The sequence below is a fragment of the Nannospalax galili genome, unplaced genomic scaffold (genome assembly GCF_000622305.1).
Source record: "Nannospalax galili isolate Female #2095 unplaced genomic scaffold, S.galili_v1.0 scaffold1609, whole genome shotgun sequence".
NCBI lineage: Eukaryota > Metazoa > Chordata > Mammalia > Rodentia > Spalacidae > Nannospalax > Nannospalax galili.
In genome coordinates this window covers 528,537-540,588 of record NW_008359102.1, presented here as the reverse complement: position 1 = coordinate 540,588, position 12,052 = coordinate 528,537, and the positions used below count along the sequence as shown (strand labels likewise).

General features: G+C 39.4%; 1 protein-coding gene across 3 annotated transcripts in view; it reads left to right on the top strand.

The window, feature by feature from the left end:
• Positions 1-12,052, top strand: part of Dcc (DCC netrin 1 receptor) — a 791,710-nt gene that overhangs the window by 667,671 nt on the left and 111,987 nt on the right. For all 3 annotated transcript variants that reach the window (XM_029558504.1, XM_029558503.1, XM_008822828.3), the window contains exon 15: positions 7,489-7,584. In XM_029558504.1, the coding sequence (XP_029414364.1) occupies positions 7,489-7,584 (96 nt within the window). The remainder of the gene's footprint in view (positions 1-7,488; positions 7,585-12,052) is intronic.

The window sequence follows — 12,052 nt, the reverse complement described above, 5'->3', positions numbered from 1 at the left end:
AACACTGTCTCAACATAAAAGAAAACACATAAAAACAAACAAAAAGAAGGTGTTCCCCATTGTAGGCTGCACGTTTCAGTTGGATGAAGTTTATTTTTGAAAGACATGATAACTGCTTAATTTTTCAAGTTTTTCAGATAGGTGACCCCCTGTTCTTGTTCTTTAAATTATCTCTATAAATTCGTTATTTCATGTATATTTCAATGGTTTGATAAATTGAAACTCTTACTTTTATGTGTATGATTGTCCTTCTCCTTGGTCAGTGAAACCCTTTATAAAATGACCACTGAATCTCTTTGATGGGAGATCCTAATTGTCTTTGGCTTGTTCCTTTCTTTCTAGTGTGTCAGGATGATTCAGACATGTCATGTTTCCTCCTTCAAACATTTTCTTTACAATATTTGTGTGTATATTATTGAAGTTTTGTGCATTTTATACAGTATATCTCAATCATATTTAGAACCCCACTTCTAGCTGCACCCGCCCCTGTCGCCCGAGTTTTCTTAGGGTCCCTTATTCCTGGCACTATTAGACAAACCATATAACACATCTTTATCTGAATGTTTCATAGTTTATATCCTGGGTAGGGGAAATAGAGTAATTTATGAAGGCAAACACCCGGCACCCCATTCCGCTCTGTGGCTCAGCGGCCCACCATTCGAGATGGCTTCCTCACCCTACCCACAGTCTTCATTGGCTTTCCCCCATGCCGCGTGGGCCCGCAGTCTCACCCCAGGTCAGTAAATGCCCCCTCTCAAGTCGGCGCGGGTGAGACATTGGGGCCCCTTTTTCCATGCTGCCTGCTTCCCAGATCACACCAACAATCCTCCCTCTGCAGCTAACACTCCACAGCTCCCCCTCTGTAGCTAACTCTCCACAACCAATTCTCCTCAGCAGGCCCTGCCCATAAGAGGAACAAATAACCCTCAGGACACACTCCATCTCTTCCTCCAGCTCTTAAAATCTTTCCACCAATCTTCCGCTAAGGTCCCTGGGCCTTGTAGGAGGGTCATAGATGTAAGGTGATTTCTCTTGTATCATGGCAAGATAGTGAATTTTTGGGCCTCCCCATTATTTGTCTTTAAGCTGTGGCCATTGATCTATCTTGGTAGTGTTTCTTCTACTAGAAATATAAATAGGAGGAAGTAGACATATCTAGACAAACATGAATGTAAATACAAATGCCTAGAGGATATCCCAGTAGGGGTACTATATTCATTAAACAGTATACTTGTAATGGCTTCCCTGCTAGGGCCTGTAGCCTTTCTTGATGCAGGGGGTTGGCCTGGTCTACAGCACCAGATGGGTGTTCTATCCCTAGGAGTGGGCCTTATCCAATTAGAATCTTGTTAGTTGTACATATGTTAATTGAGCCATTATTGCACCTGCAGGCATTGCTTGACATGTCCATAGTGTGCACCATACAGGGTCCACTGTTGAGTAGAATCATAGGGAATCCTTTCTTCCCCAACCATCTGCATAGTGCCTCTGGTACTATGAATATCATCCATCCAGTGGCATGGAGTTTTGGCTTAGTCACATATCCATCTCTTCTTTTCCTCCCGAATTCGTATCATGCAGTGTCTTCTACAACATGGCCTTACCAACCTTTCTAGTGTACAACCGACATTAGTGGCAATAGCCTTAGTGAATTTGAGGACTTTTAGTATCTCTCTCTGACCAACAGCTCATAGGGGGGCAACCTACCCCTGGTACTATAGATTTTCTTAACATTTGTATAGTTTGGGAGCCTCTGTTTTTAATCTTACCCAACCATAAAACTCCCAAGAATTTTACAGCTATAGCTGGCCTTTGTTTCTTTAGGTATCTTTCAAGTGGGTTTCACATTTGTAAAACACTCAAAAGTTAACATCATATATCAACTCAATCATAGACAAGGTCTACCACAGCATGAAAAGTTTTTATCCATTTCTATTAACTGTTTTGTCGATAGATCCTTGTTCGGTAACATAGCATGGGTACGAGGTATTAATTTGTTTAGTTCTTTGCCACCTTTATCCCTTTGGAGTCATTTTCCATCCTGGGGATCTTGATGGAGTCTCTTTGAATTCTTTTATCATTGATACACTTACAGGTGTTGGCTCCAGTTGCCTGACCCTTCCCTGGGCTAAGGAGGCAGGGTTTTCTCTTGTTCCCACTGTACCTGTTGGTTCCCTGAGTCAGGCAGGCCCTGGGTCTGCCTCCTGACTGTAGCCATATCTGTAGTCTCTCCATTGACCATACCTGGCTGCTGGGGGAGGCCTTAGTGGGAAAAACTACCTCCACCCCTAGAGTAGTCTTTATCAGGAGAGAAATGCACCTTGGTTAATTTTTACAGATTCTTAACCACCTGAGACAGTTTTTATCCTTTGAATGCCTTTTGTAAACTCTTTTCTCGTTTTAAAGACTTCCAGAAACTCCTTCATACCAAATTTGGTTTTCTATCTATTTTTTCTCTGGGAATTTGGGCTCAACAGAAGTCTTGCCACATTTGTCTTTGAGTAACCCAAACGGACTATTTTTTCTGTCTGGTAATTTTTATGTCTCTTGTAGGGTGTTCTGTTATTCTACAGACACATTTTATACATTGGTCAGAGTCACTTAGAGCTGCTAAAGCCTCTCTCACTTTACAAAGATCACCGTCCCATTAAAGGGCTTAGGAAAACCATTGAAGCTCCATACCATTAAGAGGTCCTAGTTGAAGCTTTCCTTTATATCTCTGGTGAACACAGTCTTATCTGGACCATTGAACAGGGCATCATATATTCCTCTTCTCATACCTAGCTCTCTCAGTAATGCCTGTCCCTTCTTTATAGTCCTCCAACTGCTGTTAATTATGGGAGTTTCCCTTGCTGATGACCATATATCTCTAATGCCTTTAACCAGCCATCCCGTTAAGAACTGCTCCCCACTGCATTGGCCTGGGTTGAACAGTCTATATTGCAAGGATGGATGGGTGGTTATATACCTCAGCTGTGAAGCTTCTGAAGGACTTAGACTGAGAGCGTTATTTGCTCCCACGTCCCATACCGTCATGAGTCACATGCCAAGGGGCTCTTTGAGTGCTTGCTGTAAGTTTTCCCAGTTTTAACAGTTCCAGTGTGGAGTATTTCCTAGCTACAGTACTGTTAGCTTTTTTTCCCTTTTTTATCAAAGGTTGAATCTGAGGGGCAGCTTTAGCTACTTTTATTTTTAGGTTATTTTCTTTTTCTGTCTTTGTCCAGAGTCCTTGGACCTTACACAAGTTAAAATGTCCTATGTTTTTCCCAAGTTCTGCAACTAGATCTGCCAGGACCTCCTCAGCCTTCTCAGCTTTCCCTGCCTGGGGCAAATCTTTTATTATGCAAAGTGGCCACACCCCCTCTCTGGGTTCTCTGCTTGTGTCCCAGGCCTGTAAAAGCCTTCTATAACCTTTAACAAATCTTCATATGCCTGCAAATGGGCTATTTCCCCACATTTACAACACAGCTGTGGCCCACACTTCTACTTGGCCAGCCCACTTTCTGTTACATGTTTTATAATCCATTGTAAGATCCATGTCAGGGCCACCATTAGCTCCCTATCTTTTGTCAAACTCCTGAAGTTTGTCATTCCTAGTGCCACTATTCTACCGGCTGGGCCAATCTGTCCCAAGTTCTCTTAGGGTCCCTTGCTCCTGGCACTATTAAACAAACTATATAACACATCTTTATCTGAATTTTTCATAGTTTATATCCTGAGTAGGGGAAATAGAGTAACTTACAAATGCGGACACCAGCACCCCACATAAGGTGAATACCTGCCACTCCCAATCACTTCTGCTCCCCACTCAGAGACTTTATTAACTTTCGCTCATGGGCCCACAGTCTCGTCCCAGGTCAGTAAATGCCCCCTCTCGAGTCCATGTTGGCTAGACACTGGGACCATTTTTTTGTGCAGCCCTCTTCCTGGATCATGCCAATGCTCCTCCTTCTGTGCCTAACTCTCCACAGCTCCCTCTCCATAGCTAAGTCTCCACAGCCAATTCTCCGCAGATGTCCAGTCCCTTGGAGGAACAAGTACCCTTCAGGACACACACCCCTTAGACCCCCAAACCAGATTTCATGCATTCTGTCATATATATTAAGGCCTATCAAATCAAGTTTGTGTACCCAGATGTCCCTCAGTGTGAGTTTATCCCCTAGAGCCTAGTCAGCCTATTTAGCATCACTCCCTTAAAGAAGAGCAACTATCCTTCACCCAGGAGTGATCAGCTGCCAATAGTTCTTCAGCTAAGGTTGGGGTTCTTACACATTTCCCCACTTTTATGCTGGAATTTTGTCTGGTTTGAGTTTGCATGGATCTTGTGCAAGCTATCACCATTGCAGTCAGTTCATATGAGCAAGTTCCCAACTGCCTAGAAAACTGTTTCCTTGTGGTCATCCACCACCCCTGGCTCTTACAGTCTTTCTACCTCCTCTTCCACAATGGTCCCTGAGTTCAGGGTGACAGAGGTTTAATATAAAAATCCTATCCAGGGACACTCTGCAGTCTCTTATTCTCTGCACTTTGACCAGTTGTGGCTTTCTGTGTTAATCACCCTCTGTTGCATGAGGAAGCGTCACTGATTCACTGATGAGAGTTGAGAGATGAATTAATATGCTCTCAGCCCCCAGGTCCTCTATGCTCCATGAGCCTTAGGTGTAGAAGTTTCTTTATAGATTTGTCAGTTAGTCAACCTTTGGCCACCAGTAAAAGAACACTTGTTTTTACACAGGTTGTTTCTTTATTATTTTTTTTTTTTCACGAAACTGCAATCTACATGTTAGGAATACTTAGTGCAATTGAGTCAATGCTTTTAGAGTTCTGAAGTGCATAGCTCTCAAGCAGGGATAAAATACTTAATTTTAAACTTGATTTTCTAGCTCGATTTTCAGAACATGGGACTTTAACCACTTCTGTGTTAGATATGTATGCCCTTCCATCTTCACCAAGAATCTTGTCCTCAAGGACACAGGGGAATATGAACTTACAAGTCTCCAAAGTTGCTCAGTCTATAGTATGTTAGCCTTAGAATGACTACAATAACAGCACCACTGTCAGTAATACTCATTCGGTTATTTGTTGTATGTAGACTATTCGTATGATCCTTCAGTTCTGTCTTACCATTGTAGTATATCAATAATATCACAACATGAAGATATTACAAAATAAAATATCTCCTTTTAATTGTCACATAGTTTAGTTTGCTGAGTTTATTGTTCAGCAGTTAGCTTTCAGGTCACAGTAGTTTTCTGGCCATTTTGGTTGTCTAAAACTTATTTTCTATTAATTCTAGTGATCAAGGAAACAATATCCAATAACTGTTCAGAAATTAGTAACAGTTTGACTATGCTCAACTGTTATAATTAAACTTTATTTAATATGAAATCCTTCAATTATATTTTCCCACCTAAAATTAAAACTGAATTGCTATAATTCTGTTAGAAGATATTATTATTAGAAAACTTGATAGTGGTCTAATTCCACCTTGATAAGTCATGTATTATTTTTATTTATATTCATGAAAATTAATTATCTCCAAGGACTCCAATTACTTGCATATTAGTTCTTCATTCACCATCTTTCATATTGATACTGTCTCCAAATTCATTATTTCTCCTTATCCTTAAGTTTTTTTCTGTCTTGTTTTTATTTTCTACTTCTTGTGGCGATTTCAATCCTCTGGTTACCCTTAATTTTAAATTTACTTTTTTATTTACATTTCAATTTTTCTGGAATTATGTCATCTCAACTTTAGTTTTTCTGTGGTTTATGTAACACCTTCATGTCTGGCCTAACATTATGCCATTTAGCTCATTTTGAAATAACAAACTGAAATAATCTACTCCGCTTGTGTCTTTATCCTACTTGCATCCATTTTGTGCAGTTGTCTGCAGCAATAACATACCTTCCTTATTTTCTTTTCTTTTGTGAGAAGTGTTACCTCATACATATGCGAGTTGTTCAATGAATTTGCAGAAGTTCAAATAACTTTATAAAATCCCAAAGCTCTGTTTCCTCTGTCTTCTCTAAAACCAAGCACAGCAAAGGGTATACTGCAGGTAGAACCAAGTCTAAGCCCTACTTTCTTCTTTGGACCCCACTGAACTAAGGATGTCTCATTTTATGTTCTTGAAGTCTGGTACACAACAAACAGAAACAAATATTTCAAAGAGGCAATGCCATTTTCAAGGCTACAGTTTCAATGTTCTAGTTTATTTCTTTATTTTTGTTTTGTGTTCATAAGTGTTTTGCATGTCTTTCTGTAAGCACACCCATGTTTGCAGTGACCACAGAGGCCAGAAGAAGGTGTCAGATCTCCTCAACTTGCATTATAGATGGTTGTTAGCTACCAATGTGGAAGCTGGGAAATGAATTCTGCAAAAGCAGCCAGTGCTCTTAACCTCTGAGCCATCTCTCAGACCCCTTAAGGTTAATGTACCTGCAGAAAACTGCCTATTCCTGATAAAGAGTAAAACTATGGAAGCTGTGTTGAGAGTTTCCATACTTACTCCTCTTGCTTCCTTTATCTGAACTTTCCCTCCTCTTCCTCCTATGAACTTGGTAGTTTTTTCCTGCTTAGCTCCTGATCTACATTCAATCTATTCCTGTGATAAACACCATGACCAAAGGTGGCTTGGGAGATGACAGAATTCATAAAAGCTCATCTTTCCAGGTCCACCTTTGAGGGAAGTGAAGGAAAAAACAAAGCAGGGCAGGAACTTGAAGCAAAAATCCATGAAGGAATGCTACTTCCTGACTAGCTTTCTGTTTCATGCCCAGGTAGATTTATTATACAGTCCAGACACACTTGCCGTGGCCTGGCATCTCCTACAGTGGGCTGGGCTATATAAGAAATCTAGCTATATAAGAAATCAACCGTCAGTCAAAAAAATCTCTCACAGACATGTCCACAGGCCAATTTGATCTGGGAATATCCTCAGCTGAGGTTCCTACTTTGGAGATGATGCCACATTGTGTCAAGTTGACAATAAAAATTAACCAGCCAAGGTTCTGTACTGGAGAGAAGACATCATAGCTACAAGTGACTGTGTTCATTCTCAAACTAATCTGTTGTGCCTTTCAACACTACCTGATGGTTTCTTAGGGTTGTCCTGATTTCAGATCTTATATACACTTGTGGTTTGATTGATACAGATGTGGTTGTCACATAAGTCACTGGGCTGTTGACTGGCTACCCTCAACCACCTGTATTTCAGGGTTTGAGAACATACATCATCACCTCACTTGTACACAGTGTCTGAATGTTTTTGACTTTCTACCCAGTTGTGCATTTACAATTCATATGAGAATTAAGGTAGATCAAAAATCTCTATTGACATTTTTCCCAGAATTCAACTCACTCACTTTCAAAGAGCAATTTATTTAAGAGATTATATTAAATTTGTTTTCAGGAAAATGTTTATCCTGAGTATTTCAATGCACCAACTAAATTGGGACATTCAAATTGTTTCTGTTTTCCTCTAGAGTCAAGTTCGCATTATGTAATCTCCCTAAAAGCTTTCAACAACGCCGGAGAAGGTGTTCCTCTTTATGAAAGTGCCACCACCCGGTCTATAACAGGTACGCACCCATCATTAATAATCTGGTTTCAAGGTAATCAGTGTTTTAAAATGAAATTTAAAAAATGGAAAGTTTTTTAAAGGCATACATTAATTATCTTTTGAATCCTGAATGTGTATGAGAGTATAAATGTGAATATGTGCACTCATCTTTGTGCACAAGTTGCACAATATCTTTTAATTCTTTGGTTTCTAAAATCAGTGGGAGGGATTCAGTGTACAGGTTTGTACATGGGATAAGAGAATTTAGCTCTTGGCTTCTTGGTCATCTCAGCAACTTCCTAGTTAGTGCCTTGATGTGATATTTCATTTGGCTAGCATGTTTTCTCAGATGCTGCCACCTGAGGAGAGCTATGTGAGCTAAGGCTGTAGATGCCCAAAAGGCACTTGGTCCTTGTACATGATCCTTCAGCCAAATGACAAGGCTGACCTGTCATCTCAGTGATGGTTGGACTAGGCTGAGTTACAGGATGGCTTCTTCCTGAGTTGTCACATGACAGTAGACACGCAAAGGACGGTTGGTTCAAAGGTTCATTTCTTCTACAACAGATACATGAGCTGAATTGGAAAGATAACAAATAAAAGAAAAGGGGCAAAAGAACCCGGGACAGGATATTGTGAGATCTAAACCATTTATGAAGGCATTAAGAAGGCTGAACTTGCCTGGCATGGTGGCACATGCCTTTAATACCAGCACCCAGGAGGCAGAGGCAGGAGGATGTCTGGGAGTTGGAGACCAGCGTGGTCTCCATTGTGAATCCAGGCCAGCTGGGGCTACAGGGAGACCCTGTCTCAAAAAGACCAAAAACATAATAATAATAAGGCTGAACTGACTCCAAAATAGAGTATCAGCTTTGTGGGCCTCCAGAAAACCACTTCTTCATGTTCTTTCTCCCAACATATTTATGTCTGAAATCTGGACAAAACACCCCAACGTTTCATATCTTCCCTTAATACTTTGTGTCTACCTCCTCCCAAAACCCTCATCGTTCAGACATCATCTGAATAGCCATCTATTTTCTCCTAAATGAGAATAAAATATCTAGGAGGACTCCATATTTGATGGTAAAAGGTCTAGTAATTTCCAAATTTGATATTAAACATCAGAGAGCATGAAAAGTTACAGCAGTATAAATTCTAGATGAAAAATGAATGAGTACTTCGAAAATAAACAGTGGGAGCCTCTAATTTCTTATATTACCAAATTCGCATCAAGTTTGTATAGTTTACTTTTCAACCTACACTCACAAGACACAGACCGTATTGAGAATATAGTCATTATTTGATGGTTTCCAAAGGTACCATCACTTTATTGTTGGTATCTAGATTTTCTTGTAAGGTAAAACTGTCATTTCAGTTGAAGTTTTGGCCATTAGTTTCAAGGTCTGACATTTATAAAATGTGGGATGCAAAGTAGGGAGTGCATGCTAATGTATGTGTCTGTCTTTTGAAACAGTATCTTTTATTATGTCACCAAAGGGAGTTATGCCTCCTCATAGAGGGTGAATAAGAATCATCACCATAGGAGCTGGAAAGATGATCAAGAACAGTTTCTGTTCTTCCAGTGGACCCGGATTCTATTCCCAGCACACACATGGCAGCTAACAGTCATCTGTAACTCCAGTTCCAAGGGAAACAATGCCCTCTTTTGACCTTCACTACTCATTGCATGACACAGGTGTACTTACATACATGCAGGCAAACACTAATACATATAAAATGAAAATAATTTAAAAATTAAAATAATAATCATCAACCTAGACTATTTTCTATCAAATGTCTTTACCTTCAAAATGAGGAAAATTATGTGCATGAAATCTCGAATTGAAACTAAGACAGAATGGTTGGTGAATGTGTGGGATTTTCACTCCCCCACTTCTCCTACTCTCCAAGTAAGGCTCTTTGGGAAATAGACTACTTTGATTGCCCCTGTGATGCCCCTCATGTGCCTTTTGATGATATGTCCTTTCTCTTCTAAGAAAAGGTACTAAGCCATTCCTCATTGACACAGTGACTGGAGCTATGATCAGGCCATACATAATTTTACAGAAGCCAGTCATTCAAAGACATCATTCTCTTATTAATACGTAAATTAAAGCCCCCAAGGAAGGACTACTGGCTGTAAACATGAAACTCAATTTTCCCACAGATAGTAATGAGTGAAGGTTGTAGAGTTCAAATGAACTGAAGGTAAGCAACTGCTTGTGATGTTATCATCTTTCCCTGTGGCATTTGCTGTCATTCTTTAATTCTTAGCATATGGCCTTGCCAGTGAGTTTTCTCAAACACCAGTCATCCACAGCACAGGGCTGTTTCGTGTTATAACTCTAATCCTAATGGATCTGAGAGATGAAATGATACCAAAGTTAGAAACTGTCAGGAAATTTCTTACTGAAGAAAAGCCAGAAATGGGCTGCAAAGGGATGTACGAAGCAATCTTTTCTCGCCAATAAAGAACACACTTTTTCCTGGAAATAGAATTATTTTTTATACTTCCACACACCACAGATAACAAAGGACAAATAAATGGAATCAAAGGTTAAGGTTTTGGGAGAAACTCTATCAATAAATATGTCATATTGCCACGTAGAAACCATTCTCTGTCCTTGAGCTCTTGCAAAGTATTCCCAAGAGCAGTCTTGGAAAAATCCAGCAAAAAATAAACACAAAATATATCAGAGGTGATAAAAGCATCAAGCTAAAGTAGGCATCAGGCTCTGGAGCAGTCTACAAGAATGTACTCTTAGACTGCTGAGCTCTAGAGCCTTTTATCAGACTGGAATGTCAATATTTCAGCTACTGAAAGTTTCACCTGGCCCCACACATTCTAGAAAGCTCTCACCTCTGCTGCAAGGCCTTTTATATCTCAGTTTTAGAACAAGATATTTTCCACCTGGAGAAGGGAAAGGGACTATGAGAAATCAAGGGGTAATGAAGCATGTCGTTTGAATTAATTTATTCTTAACCATTTACCAATGTTTAAATGAAATGTAATGCAGTTGAAAACTGTGTTCTTAATTTACTAGTTAATTTTAAATTAATATAATGGCTGAAAATTCAGGAGCTTATCAAATTATATGTCAGAAATTAAATTCTCTTTCTTAGCAAAAAATTATATATATATATATATGGATATATACACACACACACACACATATGCACATCCTCATGCAAGCTCTGCACATCAGTAACATATTAAACATCCCATAAGAAAGAAAAAAAGATCCTGAAGAGAGTGTTTTAGTAGCAAAAGAATGTTGCTTCCTCAAGTCCACTTACTCAAGTAATCCATGATCAGACAGTGCAACAATGCTTGCCATATAGGGACATGAATTCATAGTGGTGCTTGCTATCTGTTGGAATGCTCTGCTTTGATGGAAATGCTATACAAATGGTCTATTTAGTGTAATGCTTACTGATTTCTTATGTTCTTTGAACATTTGAAATGAACTATTATAAGAAAAGAAGTAAATTTATGACATTATTTAAATTTATGTAGTGTGTGGAGCACATCACTCTTGTATTAAGCAGCATAATTCTGAAGGAAGTGGCAAGGAGAAGGATGAAAAATTTGTATACCCTAAGATAGGGACAATATTTCACCATGGGGCTAGAGAGATGACTCAGTGGTTAAGAGCACTATCTGCTTTTGCAGAGGACCTGGGTTCAGTTCCCAGCACCCACATGGCAGCTAACAACCATCCATAACTCCAGTTTCAGGGGATCCAACTCCCTCTTCTGACCTCCACAGGCATTGCACAACATGGGGCACTTACATACATGCAAGCAATACACTCATACACATAAAATTAAAATAATAAATAGAATATTTTAAAAGATTTGACCATGTGCATAATTTTCTGGATTATATGAGCCTGTAGATGCATTTCAACAGACCGAATTGCTTTAACTATGAGAGAATTATTCTGTAAATGACTCCAAAATACTCAATAATAATAGTCATGAATATTGTCATTATTTGAAGTAGTAAAGTTGGCTATTATCATTCCCAGAAATAGGATAACTTGACTTTAAAGGTATATATCACACCTATAAGTGACTGTTTTACCAACAAAACAGGATGAAGCAAAGAAATTATACAGGTGCCACCCCTTAACATAGATAGGTCAAAAAAGGAGTTTAGAAATGGGAGTACTCCCCATCCATGTATAACACTCTTCTTTACAAGCCAGGAAATACTAGAAACAGGTAAGGCTATACTTTCTTTAGTTTGGCAAATATCATTCACTGATGCTCAAACCTGATGGATGACTCAGATTGTTGTAGAGACTGCAGTGTCTTCTGTTCCCTCTTCATCATTTTATAAATCCATTTGGCTGGAAATGAGTCTTTAATAAAAGGAGACATCAAGGAAATAGGGAAATCAAGACTCTATCATTAAATTTTAAGCATACATATTTCTCCTCTCTCTCTCTCTCTCTCTCTCTCTCTCTCTCTCTCTCTCTCTC